This window comes from Emydura macquarii, unplaced genomic scaffold (genome assembly GCF_026122565.2).
Source record: "Emydura macquarii macquarii isolate MOO-44397 ecotype Brisbane River unplaced genomic scaffold, CSIRO-AGI_Emac_v2 contig_968, whole genome shotgun sequence".
Classification (NCBI taxonomy): Eukaryota; Metazoa; Chordata; order Testudines; family Chelidae; genus Emydura; species Emydura macquarii.
In genome coordinates, this window is record NW_027131105.1 from 4,888,392 (window position 1) to 4,906,310 (window position 17,919).

Consider the following 17,919-nt stretch of genomic DNA (forward strand, 5'->3'; position numbering starts at 1 on the left):
AGCCCGATCTTGCGTTGCTAAATAAAATGGTGCACCTGGGGCGCACGTGCAGACAGAGTTCTCCCTCTTCCCGTCAGGCCCCGCCCCCGGCAGACCGCATACCTCATCCGGTCCCCCCCTCCCTCCCCCGGCCAAGGAAGGGAACTGCTCCGCCCCCAGCCCCCTCTGCGCTGCTCGGGAAGTAGGGCCGGGAATCCCCACTTCCCAAACCTCCCTCATCCCGGCAGCCAGACGCCGGGCACACGGGCACCCTGAACCCAGCAACAGCTCGGTGTTTGTACAGGGCCTTGCACACCAGGTGCCTGGCAGAGGGCTGGGCCCCACCATGCTGCAAGTTGACAGCCTTCGTGGGCAGTAGCCAGCAGCAGTGAGAGCAGGAAAGTCATGCAATGGCAGATTCCAAGCCCAGAATAGATGCTTGAAGGTGTTGTAGGCCACACAGTTGATTTTAAATGGAGAACAGGCTCCTACCCACCCAGCACCCACCTCTCTGGCTGCCTATGCACCCAGAAACATTTGCCAAGGTAGAGGTAGCTCAGCATCTCTTCCACAGAACGTGCAATACATGGCACTTGCAGGGAAGAGGAGGAAGGGGAGCTTGGCTCCTGCTAGACAGATTTCCCAAACCAGTCCAGGGCAAGCAGAGCAGGAAGGGACTTTGGCCCTGAGCTTAAAGAAACCTTTGCAGGTTTCCTGTAATACCTATGTAACTCTAATGATCCTTATAGACAATGTCATATCTGTTCCTGGGGCTAAATAGACAGAGCACTGGATTGGGAGACCTGGGTTTTATCCCCAACTCTACCACTGGCCTGCTGAGTGACCTTAGACAAATCACTTCCCCCCTCTGTGCCTCAGTTTCCTCATCTGTAAAAGGCAGACAATACTAAACCCCTTTGTAAAGCACTTCATGATGAGTTAGTTAAGGATGCTAGATATGAACTAATGATTATTAATATATTATTTTATTATTATTATTATTAAAGATTCAACAACCCCCAACTCATCCGCTTAGTGCAAAAGTCGTCACAAGACAGCTCCCAAGCTCCCTGCCTCCCCCGCTTTCCAATTCCCCCAGCAAAAGCAGCCTTGTCATCCTGCCATTTGAAAAAGAACAAAAGTATGGGGGGAAAATTACAAATCCCAAAGCAGTGAAAAACTGCAGAGTCTATTTACAGTTCCCCCATAAAGTGAGACATTATCTTTATTGAGTCTGGCAGCGCCCAGCTGAGGAAGGTTTAGAACAGAGAACTGCTCAGAAGTTGGCAAAAGAGGTGGTATGAGAGGGGGATGCAGTGGAGGAGTCCAGGCCCCACCCAAACCTTGTGTCAGATCTCCCCTACCTCAGGCCCAAAGAGCCACCCCTTTGACACTAGAATCACACTAAGCCCTGGCACATAGCAGAGACCAGTAGGCACAAGGTGGAGAAAAGAGGGTCATAATCCTACAGGTTAGAGGCGGGCTGGCCAAACACCCTCCTGCCTGGCCCTGCCATTGGCTTCTCCCGCTCCTCCCACTGCGTCACACCATCGCAAGTGCAGATTTGCTTGGGGTTCTCGAAGAGCCCAGCAGAGCGGGCAATGATCCCACAGGCCAGCCTGGAAGGGAGGAGGAAGGGTGGGTTAGCTGACACTGTGCTGCCAGGGGCACCAGCCGCTACAGACTGAATGGGCAGCCCCAAGGCCTGGCTACGTGCCCAGTCAGAGGTCAGGCTAGGCCAGGCCAGGCCAGACATATCAACCCTTACAGTGCTAGAGGCAAGCTGTACCAAGAAACTAAGAGGAGTTAACCCCTTGTTGTCTACCCCATTCTTGCCTCATGCCCCCGTTTGGCATCAGGGTGGACTGACCCCCTCAACTTCCGGAAGCTCCCTTGGGCCTAGCCATCCATCTTCCCATGCTCACAGGTGATCCCACTCCTCCATGCTGTTGCCCGGTCTGACACTCAGCTTGACATCAAGTATTTCTATCAGTGAGATGCTGCCTTGAACTCCTTCCCTGGCCCTTGCTCCTTCCCCTGACTCCTCACCTTTCACCCGAGTTCCCACAGACTTTAGAGAGTGGGTGGACACCACGGCCAAGGTCGTCCTCACCAGAATCCACCACCAAAGAGCGGCCAATGATGTCTCCGACCTAGGAAGGATCACAGCATTTGGCCATTCCTATTGCATGTGCAGATCCCCACCTCCCATGGCAGAGACCAGTGCGGTCCTGGGAGGGACTTTTGCATGATGAGAACCAGTGCAGCCAGGCACCACTTGGTGCCTGTCTAGATCCAGCCACGACACGCGTTGGAGAGGGGTTTGTGCTCTGGAGCCAGGGAGAGTGTAATCGTCTCTAGAGGAGTTCTCAGGAAACAATGGCCACCTGCTCCCTAGCTTCCCTTCAGCTGCTGCCATCTCAGCCTCTGCCCTCTCCCCAGGAGCTCAGCTCCCTGTCCCACTGCACCATGTGGGGGACCATTGGCCGGAGGGGGGTGAGTTTGGAGGGAAGAGGAGACCCCTCTCCTGCAGCTCCCGGGGAGGAGTCGACAAAAGGTTTTGACTAGGGGCAAGGGAAGCAGAGGCAGCCCAAAGCTGCTGCATGCTCTTTCTGCACCCCCTCCCCCCTCAGTTATATTACACCAATTGCTTCAGAATTTGGACTAGTTTAACTTATTATGGACCAGGATGAGACAGAACCTGGGGGCAGAATATCCCACATCTGCTACTGTAGGCAGACCTTCCTCTGAAGCACCTTGTGTTGGATCCTATGGAAGAAGAGTTACTGAGCTATATGGATCTGGGGTCTGAGCTACTCAGGCAGTGCCTCTGTTCCCATGATATCCCTAAGACCAAAAGAGCTTAGCAGGATTCAGAGAAGGATCAGACATTCTCATCTATATCAAGTGTTTGGAGTTACCATATTAGAGAACCTGGAGCTAGGGAAAGGGGTTCTCTCTCCTACTTCACAGCAAGTCTACCCATAACAAATGGGGTCAGGAGGAATGTCCCTTAGGGTCAGGTTATCCCATCAGTACCCCTTCCTTTGAAGCAGCTGTGGGACACTGGACGCTGGGCTGGATGGGCTCACCTTTCTGAAAGGAACAGAAGGATCCCTCTATGTGACCCCAATGTGACATAGCTCCCACTGGTGTCTCCCCTCTGTGTAGATCAGGGGACCTCACCTTTAGCCGGGTGTCTTCCATCCGGAAGGCTGCTCTTCCATCGCTGCCAGCCAGCACGTTGCCAAGGTCTCCGAGATGCTGAAACAGAGCAGCCACCCACACGGTCAAACTCTGGGAACTTTGACTCAAACCACAAACATGGCTAGAGCCAAGTGAAATTTCTTCACCCAAACTCTTTTTTGGCTTTTCAACTAAAACCAAGATCTGGGTTTACGTTTTCTGGAATTTTGACAAAGAAATGGCGCCACACTCAATGTTTAACCAAAATGATTTTTGAAAATCAAAATTTTTTACATTTTCATGGAAAGATTTTTGGGAAAATGTTTGTTTTTCAAACAAAACAATAATTGACATTTTCCAAGGAGCTGGATAAAGGACTCTGTGGGCTGTGATCAGGCTGTGGGGGGGCACAAGCATTTCAGTTTAGTTTGTATCAAAGCCAGGCTGTGTCTGGCCCCATGTGGCAAAACAAGAGCCAGCACAGTAATGTGGGCATGCAAACGGGGACCCCTGTGCACTGGTCTCAAAGAGCATCAGAGGCAGAAAAGTGACAGCCTGAGGACTGGAAAAATACCTTTTCATGGGAAACTACCATGTATGAAGTCTTTGCTGTCTCTGGACAAGTGATTGACTTTATTTCACTCTAGCTTGCCCCTATTGAATCAACCTTAGTACTTCCCCAGGACCACACCAGGGTCAGCACTGACTGCCAGAGAAGTGCACCCTCTTGGTCCGCACCCAGCTCCATGCAGCACAACACCCCTACCACTGAGTGAGAGGAGAGCAGAGCACCCTCTCCTGAGGCACTCACTCCTCTCCCTGCAGCACTGCACCCCCTAGTGCCACTCAAGGGCACTGGGGCCAGCACTGACCGTGAGGGCAGAATGTATGAACATGACCAGAACTTACCCTCTGTGCATCCTGCGGACCCCCATGACACTCTCCATCTGGGTTGAAATGGTCTCCACAGCTGTTTGGGAAACAAATGAAGCCAGTGTGACTCAGTGAAGAGGCCTCAGATCTCTCTGGAGGCTGTGATGTGGATGTGACCTACTACCTGCTCCATGCTACATTTTAACACAGGGTTGGGAGTGTGCACTCGCCAAAGAGGAGGGAGCTGAACAGGGAAACAGCCCTCACCTCCCCACGGCTCCAGTGTCCTCTTGCTGTGTCTGCCTATGTGCCTCCCCAGGCACTCCCCAAGAGGCCAATCTCACTGAGCTAGTGTCATCAGAGGCACTCTTCACATCTGCTGGAAAATGGAGAGGGCACTGGGCTGGGAGCCCTTGGTTCTGTTCCAGGCTTTGCTACTGACCTTGGGAAGGTCCCTTCATCGCTCAGTGCCTCAGTTTCCCCATCTGTGAAATGGGGATCTTGAAACTAAATGCCATTAAGTTGGGAGGCACCCAGTTCCCTTACGTCCCTTTGCAAACCCCAGCCTGACACAGTGGACAGCAACACCTCCCTGTAGAGGAGAGGGGTCTCACCTGTCACAGGGGTTCGTGACATCCCCAAATTCATGGACGTGCAGCCCATGCAACCCGGGCTTCAGGCCATCAATGGTCCCTTCAATGAGACACTTCTCTGGGGAGACCTGCAGGAATCTTACTACCCCTTGGACCAGGCTGGTGCCTGACATCATGGCCACAGCTGCACCGAGGTTCTCTAAGAGGGAGCGCAAAGTCAGGTGGGTACAGACGGTCACAGCCACCCACATTCCCCTCCACTCCCCGACCAAGATGCCTCCAGTAGTGGAACCCCTGCTGCCAGACAACAGAGCAAGCGGAGCAGCACCAGCATCCAAGAACTCCCTGAGGAGGGGCTGAGGGTAAACCACAGCACAGGCTGTTTAGGAAGGGGAAGATATTGGCCACTCAGTACAATGGACCTGGGGATTGTTCTGTGTACTACTGTATGGCCTGGTGGCTAGGGCACCAGCCTAGGATTTGGGAAACCCAAGTTCAAGTCCTTGCTCTTCCACAGTCTCCCTGTGTAACATTGGGGAAGTCCCTTAGCCTCTCTGTGTCTCAGTTCTCCATTGGTACAATGGGGATAATAGGACTGCCCTGCCTCCTCCCAGGGAGGCTGTGATGATAGGTACAGTAAAGTCTGCGAGGTACCCAAATACTACAGTGATGAAGGTGATAGGAGTACCTTACACAGAGAGATCATATATAATCACCAAGACTAGCCTGACTGACATCGGGGCCCCTGTCATGCCAGGCACCACATGTCCTTTCCCCTTTGTGGAATCACAAAAATTCAGACAGGATGCCTTAGACTGTGTGGAATCAAAGAATTAATCATAAAATTGATTAATAGAATGCCTGGTCCGAAACTGGTCATAGAAGGCCTGGCCTGATGTTGTAGCCTGAAACTGAAATAGAAGCCCCAGGCTAAACCATTAACAGAATGCCTCAACTGAAATTAGGATAAAGATGTTAAAATCCCACAAGAGGTCTTTGAACCACACCCAAGAGGCAAGTCTCTGTTATGAGCCTTAATTGAAGTCTGAACAGACTTCACCTGTTTTGATAAGTACCAGTACCTGCCCCCTTTGTCTTACTGGCCCCATAGAAACTCACTCCATACAAATTAGCATTTGAACAAGTATTGTGTCACCACCCATCTTCGGGAGTTAACCAGGGTCCCTGAAAACTACATTGTATACTCAAGTGACTCATTGGGCGGTCCTGTGAGGGCATCTGGTGTGCCCTACTGTGCATTGTGATTGTCTTTTCTGTTAAGTATAAATTGTTAATCAAATTCCACTATACGATCAACATGTAAATGAACCTAAGCAACCCCTATATAAGTCTTTTGTATCTGGTAGCCAGGTGAAATACATTTGCCCAGCATCCAGACATGCTGCTTGACTTCCCTATAGCCACCTGGGTTTTCCCTATGGCTATAGTATTCCCCATAGCTATAGTTATGTGATTGTGTGTGTCACAATTAAAGCTGCACCCGATCCAACTCTAAAATGTAGCAGTGTGATTCTTTTCCACGACAACTGGAACTGCGATAGAAATGCTAAATTCGGGCAGGATGTCTTAGAACTACAATAGAAAAGCAAAATCGTTGGTCTATGTTGTAAGATGTTACCTTTGTAGCCGCACCCAGCCATACTCTGTCAGATAGATAACAAGTGACTGTATGTGACTCGGGACGCACTGGCACCGGAAGAATCACTGGGACATGCTGGCACTGTGAGACTCCCATTGTGTGTTATAAGTATCCTATGTGTGGCAAATGAACTGTTAAGTATCAGAAACTCCAGTATATGATCTATATGTAAAAAGGAATCTTAAAAACCTAAATAAGCCATCTGTATTTTGTACCAAGGCAAAGTTCCAGAGATCAGCACAGGGACGTGCTGTCTGGGCTTCCCTATAGCTATAGCTTCCTGTGTGTATGTCACAATTAAAGTTCTGCTCGATCCAACCCTAAAAGAGAAGCTGCGTGATCTTTTCCACGACACCTTCCAGTGACTGTTGGACCAGTTGTGTTGGGTGCAGCACAGACACACAGAGAAGAGCTCACAGCATAAACAAACACAGGCCCCAAGAGGGGAAGGGATTTGCCCAACGTCAGCAATAGCCAGGACTAGAACCCAGTGCAATAGACTGGGACTCCTATCTGCTATCCAATGCTGCCCCTGTTCCTTTCAGGCTGTGCCCCCACCCCACCCTCCGTGACTCAGGGAGTCCACACTCACGTGGCTCACTGCTCCCCATGCCCTTCAGCACAGCCCGGCGGCCCGTGCTCTCCAGCAGGTCCTTCACCTTCTCAGCACTCATGCTGGTCTCCACCAGCACACTCTGAGAGTCCAGCCGAATGTCCAGCACCCGGAGCCCTGCAGGAAAAGCCCCTGGCATGGTGAGAACAGCATGAGCCCACCAAAGACGGAGCCCACAGTAGCAGGCATGGGGAATGGGAGAATGGCAGAGCAGCAGGGCTGGAGTGTGTCTCACCTGTTGCTCCTTGCAGAGATGCCTGCACAGCATCCACACACTCTTGGCAGTTCATCTGCACAGCAAACTCCAGCTGGTTGGTTGATAATTAGGCCACATGTGAGACAGAGTTTGTCAGGGAAACCAACCCAACTCTCCACCTTGGGGGGCTTCATCCATCAGCCCTACCCCTCCCAGCCCAGAACTGCAACACCCCAGCACTGAGGAGTTCCCTGTCCTCTCCAGAACCACTGCAACAAGAAGGGGGCTCAACCAACCACCTCATACCCTACAGCTGTACAATCCTCCCTACTTGGGGGTGGGGTAGAGCAGTTAGGATTTCTCCTCTCCAGCAACTTCACCTCTCTCAATCCCTGCCACGTAGGGATTCTGCATTGTGCCCCCCTTTGCCCTCCATGTTCATCTGCCCTCCCACAAGATATTTGTGCTTTCTGCTCCATTCACCCCCCTTACACAGGGGACTTTGCCCAGAGACACGTCTTCCAGAAAGAGATCGTGTCCCCCATTCTCTCCACCAAGGCACACAAATTTCTTTCTCCCCCACATACACAGGGGACTTCACCGCCCCCACCCCCGGAAGGCCCCCGTGACCCACACTATCCTCCCCCAACACACACAGGGCACGAGGTTCCCCCACACCCCCAAGCGTTGACAACTCTGAGGACGCAGCGCGAGTCGCCTGCTGTTTGGCGTTTGCCTTAAAGTCCCGGGCTCCCTCCCGGCACTGGGACAACCCCAGCTTTGATTAGACGCGTCGGCTCTGAGGAGCCTGCGGTGTAAACAAACACCGCCTCCATTGCCCAGCAGGCCACTCCCCTTCCCGCGCACTTTGCCCCGCACCGGCACAAGCCAGCTTCACCGCTGAGCTGCGCGGTCTCCGGTCCTTACCCGGCAGCTGGGGCCTCCTGCTTCCCGGGACCCCTGCGCCGCCTCCATCGCCCCGGCCCGTTTCGCGCGGCCCGCCCGGACTCGTTTCCGCACGAGACTGACGCGCCTGACTCGACACTTCCGGCCCAGCCAGGTTGCCGGAAGCAGCTGAGATGCGGCCCGGCTGCTGCCCGGAAGCTTTCAGAGGGAACGCACGGGCTATTTCCGGTGTGCTGTTGCCGTGGAGACTGCTGCAAGCTGACGCCCTGCCGCTCTGAGAAGTGGCGAGCGGGGACCGCGCCGAGCCCCGGGATTAGGGCGCAGGGGCTGTTGCGAGGCCAGGGACCTGGGCCCCCTCTGGCTCCCGGGGCCGCTGTGTCCGCCATGGCCAGGTTCGACGGCGCCACACCCCGCCGGGCTGGCTGCGGCCGGGATCTCTGTGCTTTGCAGGAGACGCAGGGAGTGGCCCAGAAGCTGCACCAAGTCTACCAGGGCATCCTGGCCCCGCTCTCGCTCTTCCAGCCTCCCCCCCAGGGGCCCCAAGGAGCCTCACAGCCAACCCTAGCCGCGGCCCCACCCAGGCTCCAGCTCCCTGCTACACAGGAGACTAGTGCTGCGGAGCCACCCAGCACCCCCGAGACCCCCAGACCCACGCCACAGCCTGGCTCCCCCCCTTCTCCAGTGCCTGCATTCTCTATCCCCATTTCCCTAGCTGCTCTGACCCAGCTGATTGAAGGGCATCTTTCCTTGGGCAGGGAGTGGTTGTCCATCTCCAGTCAGCCAGAACAGGTCTTCAAGGAGATCATCCTGGCAGAAGTAAAATTTGCCTGGGAAGATGCCAGTCAGTCACTCTCCAACCCCGCCCTCAGCACCTGGCAGAACAAGGAGCTATACCAGCAGCTGGTGTCCTACATTATACTTGTCTCTGAACACCTCTTCTTCCATTATCTCTGCCTGATGGAGCTCCATGGGCGCATGGCTGTCTTCACAGACTATGCCAACCTCACCCGCTTTGCAGCCCAGCTCTCTCTGGACTGCTCCAGTCTTCTCAACATGGCTGCCGTCCAACGCCATCTCATCACAGAGCTAAAGATCCCGCACAACCATATTTTTCTTGATGGCCCATCAGCTCGGCCAGAAAAAGCACGAAAACAGCCCCCCCAGAGAAGCCGGCGCTCAGGAGGAAGCACTGGGGGCTGCCGCCTCGGCTTCACCATCAATCACTTCATCAAACTGACCAGGCCCCACATCCAGACATTCAGACAGAAAATAGCAAAGGATATCAAAGAACTCGAGGAGATTCCCCCACTAGACTTAAGCAGAGTCTATCACTTGATCCCTAATGTAGAGACTTTTGACAGCTGCTTTAGCAACCTGCCATGTGCAGCAGTGAGAACCCCCTGCCTCCGTACCCCTGCCTCAGAAGATCAGGAAGACACAAAGTGGGTCAGGCATGCGACCAGTTCCATTGCCAAGAAAAGTCATTCATTGCCCAATATGAGAGCAGGACAGCTCCTCTCGGATGAACTTGGGATCCATCTCCCCCCTCGCCCCCTCACACCAATAGTGCCCAGTCACTATGCTGAGTCAGCAACAGATGGCAATCTCCATGAGTCCACGGCCATAGCCCAGGACCTCCACAAGCTGGTGCAAGGCTCCATCCTAAGAAGTGGTTGCAGAAGAGATGAGGGTGAGGACACAAAGCTGCCTCCCATCATTGGAGCGTTGACACGACGCAGAGTCAATGAAACCAAACTCCAGAAGCTTCAGGAGACACTTCGATGCCTCCAAGAAGAGGAGATGGCTGAGCAACAGCTGAGAGAAATGGTAGTTTTTGCACCACCCACTCACCCTCAAGCTGCCACAGTGAACCTTCAAATACACCATGGCATGGTAGCAAAGGCAGCTGACCTACAAGTGTCCAACAGAGTCCTTGCTGACTCTGTGGCTATTCAGAGATATGGTCCCTTGTATAATGATCTCCTGGGAGAGATAGATGCCGCTACAGTGAGTTACCTGGATGCAAACCTTTCAGCTGGGGAAGAGATCCAGGAAATTTACAAGGAACTGATGAAAAACATCCCCACAGAGCATCTGAGATTTGACCATGCACCCTTGATAGAGCCCACAGCTGTGAATGTGGACTTATCCAACAGCCTGGCTTCCTCCACATTGACCAAAAGGAAAAATGAGCAAGTGATCAACACAGAACTGAATAAGCTGCTGCCTGCTGGACCGTTCAGCACCCAGAAAGTGGCTGCAACAGTGCAATCAAATTTGCCCCTCATGATTGCCTGTAAACAAAAAATATCTTGGTATCAGTGGTGGAAATCCGCCCTTAACTCTGACGACTATCTGAAATATGTCTCCACCAAGGAGTCCGATTATCTACATGTGATATTTCATTTGTACAATGAGGGGGAGGAGCCACTTTTCATAGATGAAGCCGAAAAGAAACAGCTGGAAGAAGCACAGAGGGAGGTAAAACGGAAAGTGGCAGAGGTCCGCTCAAAGAGAGAGAAGTACATGCCTGGAATGTGGAACACCAACACCATCATGCTTGGGGGGCTAGGGGCTTTTGAGGACCAGGATCGGAAGCCTGAAGACCTCAGATTGCTCCAAAAGCGGCTAGAGAGACTCTGGGCAGTTCTTCATTTTCCTGACGGGGAGAGGCTTGATATGGCAATTAAGTACAGCTCCAACCAGTCTTACACCCAGTTCCCAGCTATGCTCGAAGCCTGGGAGATGGCAGCAAGGAGCATCCAGGAACGGGAGCTCTTGCTGGTAGAGCTGGAGAAGTTTGAGCAAGCCGCCTCTGACCCAAACCGCTTCTTCGAAAGAAGCCTTGAGTCTTTCGCCACACGCACATGGGAGTCGAGGACTAGAGGCCGCCTGTACGCAGCGATCGCCCAGTGCGATACCAACCTCTATGTCATTCTCCGCCAGATCAAAGAGAGGTTCCATGACACTGTGACTTTCAAGGGACGCCCGTACCTGGAGAAGATGCGGTGGGACAAAGTGGAGATGCTGTACTGGCTGCAGCAGGAACGCCGGGCTGGGGCCCTGGCAAAGGAAACAGGGAGAGAGGCCAAGCTTTGGAAGCTACCTCCACTGGCTCAGGTAGGCAGCAGTGCGGGATTCTCTTCCCAATCCCAGTAACGTGCAAAGGAATAGGGATCCGCTGAGTAAACAACTCCATGGGGACAGTTCTCTGATCTTGCCAGGCCAAAGTAAGGATTTTCTGTACAGTCACCCTGTGATGGAGAATCATCAGGAGAGGGGGAGGGAAGCACCAAACAAGAGCAATAAATATGTTACAAAGCCAGAGCAGCAAATTATTCCCTGGATCCATTACTGGCTAGAGCACCTGTTCTGGACTCAGCGTACACAGCTTAGAGCAGCATCACTCACACACCACGCATTGTAGAAATTTCAGAGAGCAAAGCTGGGCTCAGGGAGTCACAAGCCTGTATTAGGAGCACCCAAGATGGGATACAGCAGGCAGAAGAGGGAAGGGAGATGGAGCACTCCAGCAGGGAAAGGTGGGGATGAAGATGTGAGGAAGCACAGAACACCATTAGGAGATAAGGTGGGGAGACAGGGGACATGAAGGAGGGAGGGAGAGAAAACAAACCAAGTCATTTTAGGCCATTAACCCCATAAGGGTGGGGTGCAAAGCACTCAGTATTGGCCTACCTCTGCTCCCCCTGACGTCGGTGGGTTTTTAACACTAATTGTAATGGGCGTAGAGTCAGGCCAGCACTGAGTGCTTGGCAAACCCCATCCTTAGAGGGCTGATGTTCTCTGAATTGCCCAGAGTGGGCAGGAGGAGTTTGGTCAGTGAAATGGTAGGTAGAAGTGATGGGCTGGCTGCGATTCTTCAGCCTATGCTATACAAGGAGTGGGACTGGATGATTCAGCTGGGCCTTTCTGGACTTATCAATGAATCCAATGAGCCTGGGCCCACCTAACTTACAGCTATAAAAATGGTACCCACGTCTCAGTGCCAGGGAGGACTGCAACTGGCAATTCCTTGGAGAAGGAAGAGTTGGGAGTCAACTTTAAAGGAAAAGTGAGTTACAGCAAACTAAGGCCACTTCACTTCTGAATGAGAGCATCTACAGGGCTTAATGCCCTTAATTCCTTCAGTTAATTCAGCTTTCCGGAGTGTAGACCAACCCTCACAATCAGCCAAAACCAGACTGCTTGAATACTTGGAGGTCACTCCAACCTGATATCCTCTTCCACAAGATCACGCTGCACAGTGAGGGGTTCTTCCTGGACCCAATTTCACCTGCCCAGTGTCAGCTGAAGAGGACTTTTCCAACATAGGGAGCAAGAATATTTTATGATGGGAAATATCTATTAATCCCATCCATACCCTATTCAAAATGGCACAATCACATCTGCTGCAAACTATTAAAGTCACCTGCAGGGACTGGAAAATTACAGCCCCAGAAATGAATGTTCTAAACTGAAGGGCTTAAAACAGAGACCATCCTTCAACATTAATGACAGCAATTCCTAGTTCTTATAGTGTTGTTCATCAGTACATCTCAAAGCACTTTGCAAAGAACTTTCCCTTTGCAAAGAACTCTGTATCATCCCCATTTTACAGAGGGGAAACCAGGCAGAGAGAGAGGAAGTGATTTGCTCAAGGTCACCCAGCAAGCCAGTGACTGAGCTGGGATTAGAACCAGGTCTCCCAAGGCCCAGTCTGTTGCTATATCCACTAGGCTATGCTGCCTTGCCCCAGTGAGACATCCACTATAGCACAGAACCTGCACATAGCATCCACAGCCTACTTTGCTAAAAAAGATTCCCACTGTTTAAATGAGCTGGATGGGACTCTGGCTGTATGAGGACAGGGATAGGCTGCAGTGTTCCCTCATGTCAGAGGCATCTTGGGCCCTTCTCATATGGCATTAGTAGGGAAGAGACCACCTCTTTCCCATACAGCAGGGAAACCTGTAGGAGCTCAGTTTCCCTTCCACAGCCAGAGAAAGATGAGGATAGCACATAAATACTGCCCCTCTCTCTCAGCTGGCCATAGGAGTGCCTCATATTTACAGACCAGGATGCTCTCACACAGCAGCTAGGCAGGCTGTCCAAGTGCTTGGGTGCTCAGCTGAGCTGCAAGTGCACACATAGGCCATCATACAGTCCAGCCACAAGATGCCATTAAGGCTAACAGCTTAGCAGCATTCATAAAGGGGTTGGACAGTATATGGCTAAAGAGAATCTCCCAAGAGTTCCAGGAGGGATCCAAAACCTCCTGCATCATGGAATTTCCCAACTACTAACTCTTGAGGCTGGGAGAGAATGGCTCAAGACAGTCACGCTATCTTTGGAGGATTTCTTGCTCCTTCCTCTGAAGCAGCTGGTGCTAATCGCGATCAGAGTCAGGTTACTGGGCTAGAGGGATTCACTTGTCTGATCTATTTTGGCAGTTCTTATGTTCCCACAGAGTAACCATGTGGAGACAGGCAGGGGAAGTAATATACATACATACAAGGGACAGGGTGAGACCAACATAGTTAGAATGGTATAGATGGAGAGGTAGGGTGTGCCTGGTTGCAAAACCCCACCAAGAAAATAAATCTGCCTTTGTACAGCACCATGGATGGAGCATGCAGCTTCTAAGGAGAGTCAGTTTTACAAACGGGCAAGCAGAAGTTAAGCAAGTGGGTGCAGTTGCTCATTATCAGAGCTAAGCACAGAAAGCAGGTCCATATCCAGGCCTGCCCCCATCTCCTCCAGACACTCCTTTAACAAGAACAGCCCAAATGTCTCTCCTAAGAAAATACTTTTATTTTCCCCTCACAAAAAATAGTTTCCTCCCCTGTGCTGCAAGAGGCGTCACCTGCAACAGGGACTGGAATGCACACCCAATGCGCTTTGCGTGCTATGCTGGGAAACAAAGCAGCCAGTTTTCAGAGTGAGAACTCCACTACCATCATCTGCCTTGGACCTGGCAGTACCTCTGGTTTCTGCTCCCCTGGGGGTGAAATAAGCAGAAGAGCTTAAGTGGGGCACAGAAGTGTTATCAATTTGTCCAAGGTCACTCTACTTGTTTCCAGCTCTGTTTCCCATTGCCTGCACCCACTTCATCTACAAGCTGCCCTAGAGTGGCATGGGCAGCACCAAAGTGATTCTACAGGCACACCGATCTCTTGGCAATCAGTACTTTAGCATTGGACAGTGCATGAGAGAGGGACAGTTAACCTTTAGAATGCTGAAAACAAGTGTGATCATGCCTCGGTCTCTCCCTAGCAGGCCAACATGCCTCCACTCAGAGACCATTCTCCCAATCATGTTCCCCTAAGCAAGTCCCCAAACCACTACTCACCACTTCCTCCCCAGATTCCCAGCTTCATGAACTAGAGGGGATGGAGCATCCAGCAGAGCAGAGCAGAGGTGTCAGTTAGGCCTCTGCCATCCAAGAGCCAGAACCCCTCCCTCCTCCCAGTTTACAGTACCTCACTTTGAAAATCAAGGAATTAGCAAGTGGCCTCAAGAATGACAAGGGAGCAGGGTGGTCTGTGACACTGGGAAGAGGCTCTTTAACTTATAGTGTAGTAGGCCACAGACATGCACTTTTCCGAGCTGGGGCTTGGCCATTTTCAGAACAGGGACTATCCTGTCCTGACCACATCCCTGGCTGGAGGAATCACTACCACTAGAACCCAAACTTACTGGGGCAACTTGGCCAATGTTGCTGAGCACCTCAGAGACACAGCAGGGTTGAGAATTTGAAGACTTTCAATCCCCAGTTTAGCTCAGGCTAGAAGGAAGCACTGCCTCCTCATAAATGCCACTCTCATTCATCACCCTCCTTTGGGTGAAGGGATTCAGTTCACTCCAGGCTGCCAGTTTCAGCCAAGTAGCAAACTGTGAGCGGCCGAATATTATCTCACCCGCAGCTAGACTAAAAGAGCAATAACATGTAGAGTCAAGTATACTTTTGCTTCAGGAACAGCCAGTCCACAACCCCTAAAAGCTCTGGGGCACAAATGTGGTAGCATCTTCCAGGCCCATAGAGTCATCCTCACAGTCACTAACCTATGGAAAAAATCAGACAGAGGTTTTTAAACAAAACTCAATCCCTACAGTTACATCCAGTGTTAGAAGTTGGAATTGCTGGCAGCTCTGCCTGAGACAGGTTGGTGCCAGGAATGCCACCAGCTCTGGGATAAGATACGTTCCAGTTGCTTACAGAGAGGGTGAAGTACATGGCTTGTACCAGATGCTCAGGGGAAGAACTGGGCATGCTGGTCTTCTTCTCCACCAAGAGCTGTTTCAGAAGCAGCTGTTCTAGGTGAGGCTGTCTCTGAATCGCTGCACAATCCGTGCTCTCACTGCCCGGGCCTCACTGGAGATCTGAACGAAGGGGGTTTGCACTGGGAGCTCCGAGTCAGCATCTGACCCTTCCATCAGCTCTTCCCCCTCTGCCAGGTCTAAAGGCATTCTGCGGCTCAGAGCAATGTTGTGTAGTATACAGCAGGCCAGGAAGATCTGACAGACTTTCTGGGGAGTGTACTGCAAGGAGCCACTCGATTTATCCAGGCAGCGGAATCGCATTTTCAAGAGGGTGCATGTGTGCTTGAGCACCGAAAGGGCCTCCTGGTGCATGGCATTGTACTTCTCCTCTCCCGGACTACATGGAAATAAAATCGGAGTCATGAGCCATGTTTTCAGCGGGTAACTTCGGTCTCCTGCAGGCATAGAAGGAGAATAAAAGAGATGTGTTAGCACAGACTTCCCCCAGGCCTTTGGAAACAGAGTCCCCACTCTTCTTTGGAGGAAGTTAAACCAAAGCACTCCCTCCAGTCCCATCGTGCACTATTAAAGACCAGAGGGGTAGCCGTGTTAGTCTGTGTACAGTGAAAACGAGAGTCCTGTAGTACATTAAAGACTATCAAATTCCTGCCAGGGTAAACTTTCGTGGGTTGCAACCCACTTCGTCATGCATCTGACGAAGTGGGTTGCAGCCCACGAAAGCTTATGCCCGCAGGAATTTGATAGTCTTTAAGGTGCTACAGGACTCTCGTTGTTTTTGTTAAAGACCACACAATTTAAAAAGATCTTCATCTTTGCATATCCTTAACTTTAAGCACATAACTAGTCCCCACTGCAGTCAATGGACTGTTCACAGGCTGAAAGGTACCTGCGTGCTAGGTACTTACCTAGGTCTAAGTCTGCTCTTTACTCACACTGGCAGTAGTTACAGCTCTTATCTCTCTAGATGAACCTTGCCAGTGGAGTATCCAAGCACCTCACAGTTTTACCCTCATACTCCGGTGAGGCAGAGAAGTTCATTTTACAGGCACAGAGTGGGATTAAGTGACTTGCTGAAGGTCACATAGCAGTTAAGTGGCAGAGCAGTAAACTGAATTCAGTGCCCTATTCCCTGGACCATCCTTCTTACCTATTGTCAGTCACACTCAGATCATCCCACCAGGCCAGGTGCCTGGCATGAGAGATCACTATGTTCAGAAGAAGGGGGCTGCTCCTTCATGGAGAGGCCTCTGATTGCCCACCCCCCAGAGCATCAGTGCCTGTACCGACTCACCCAGCAGCCACAGCCCATCAAGCCGGGCTCCATCAAGCAGCCGAGCCAGGGCAGAGTTCTCCAGCACAGCGGCATTGGGGCAGGAGCCGGGGTACTTGGCCACCACGTTGATGATGGTGCCGTGGGCATCACACACCACCTGCATATTCATGGAGTGATAGTTGCGGGCATTGCGGTAGGCAAGCTCATTCTCCGAGGGGGCCCGCAGCGCCACATGCATGCTGCCTAGCAGGCCAAGCACCCCAGGGAAGCGGCCCTCAGCATGCGCTGCTGTAGAGCCTGGGGCTGGGAAGGTAATGTAGCGGGCAGCCCGGCGCTGCAGCGCCTCCAGGAACTGGGCCAGGCAGTTGGACATGGCTGACTGGCTGATGCCTGTAGTATCCCGCGTGGCTGTCTGGAAGGAGCCCGAAGCCAGGAAGGTGAGGGCCGACGTCACCTTGACGGCCACTGGCAGGGCATGGCTGCGGCCTGTCAGGCTCTCCAGGTCAGAGCCCAGCTCGCTGCAGAGCCCCGCGATAGCTGCCTTGTCCAGGCGATAGCGCCGCAGCACCTGCTCCTCGCTGAGGTCCAGGAAGGAGCTGCGAGCTCGGTATACCCGGTGCTCGGGGTAGAAACGGCGCCGCCGGCTCCGCTTCCTCCGGGCCCCCGCCGCGGCCCCCTCACTGCTGCGCTCACGCACCCGCCGCAGCAGCAGCACCGCTTCCGACATCTTTCCCACGCCTAGGGTGCCCTGGGGGAGAAGGAAGGGGAGGGGACGGGAGCCACCCCGTGCCCACCTAGCACCGGGGATTCCCAACCCCTAGCGTAGCCAAGGAAGAGGGACGAGGAGACCCAGCCGCACTCCCGCAGGAGAAGGGCTGGCAGCTCAGCTAGCAAACCCCGGGACCAGGGAGCCCCTCAAGCAGGAGCCCTTCCCCCGGCTGGGATGGGAGCTGGGCGTGCCGGGAGATCCCCATCTACCCACGCCCGGGGCGCACCGGTACCGCCAGCAGGTAGCACCCCCACCCCCGGAAAAGTGGACTGGAAACCCCCAGGGGAGGGGCCCCAGGCCGCGCGAGCAGCACGGAGCCGCCGCCACCAAATTCTTCCCGGAGTCGAGCCCGCACCGCTCAGCCGAGCCCAGCCCCCCCACAGCCAGCAGCGCGACGCAGACGCAGACGCAAACACAAAGGCCCTCGGTACCCCGGCCAGCTCTGATTGGCTGCAATCCTTCCCCATGTGACCGGAACCTGCACCTCCCCGAGCACCATTGGTTGGGAAGCGCGCGGTACCTACGCCACTGGTCCTCCCCGCGACCCATCGTTGTGACGTAGATTTCGTCTTATCCAATCACGGATCGCC

General features: G+C 52.9%; 3 protein-coding genes across 3 annotated transcripts; 1 reads left to right on the top strand and 2 right to left on the bottom strand.

Moving 5' to 3' along the window:
* Positions 1-392: 392 nt before the first annotated feature.
* CCS (copper chaperone for superoxide dismutase) lies at positions 393-8,198 on the bottom strand. Its single transcript, XM_067543892.1, has 8 exons — positions 8,028-8,198; positions 7,140-7,212; positions 6,884-7,021; positions 4,653-4,830; positions 4,075-4,135; positions 3,166-3,243; positions 2,029-2,132; positions 393-1,598 (listed from the first exon to the last, which is right to left on the bottom strand). Exons 1-8 carry the CDS (start codon positions 8,073-8,075, stop codon positions 1,445-1,447), a joined length of 834 nt encoding a protein of 277 aa, XP_067399993.1. The 5' UTR covers positions 8,076-8,198; the 3' UTR covers positions 393-1,444.
* Positions 8,199-8,374: 176 nt separating this feature from the next.
* CCDC87 (coiled-coil domain containing 87) lies at positions 8,375-11,530 on the top strand. Its single transcript, XM_067543882.1, has one exon. The coding sequence runs from the start codon at positions 8,391-8,393 to the stop codon at positions 11,163-11,165; it is 2,775 nt and encodes a 924-aa protein (XP_067399983.1). The 5' UTR covers positions 8,375-8,390; the 3' UTR covers positions 11,166-11,530.
* A 1,549-nt stretch (positions 11,531-13,079) lies between these two features.
* Positions 13,080-17,706, bottom strand: LOC137150162 (putative nuclease HARBI1). The gene is made up of 2 exons (XM_067543893.1): positions 16,579-17,706; positions 13,080-15,721 (listed from the first exon to the last, which is right to left on the bottom strand). The coding sequence occupies exons 1-2, from the start codon at positions 17,285-17,287 to the stop codon at positions 15,321-15,323; spliced, it is 1,110 nt and encodes a 369-aa protein (XP_067399994.1). The 5' UTR covers positions 17,288-17,706; the 3' UTR covers positions 13,080-15,320.
* Positions 17,707-17,919: the final 213 nt, after the last annotated feature.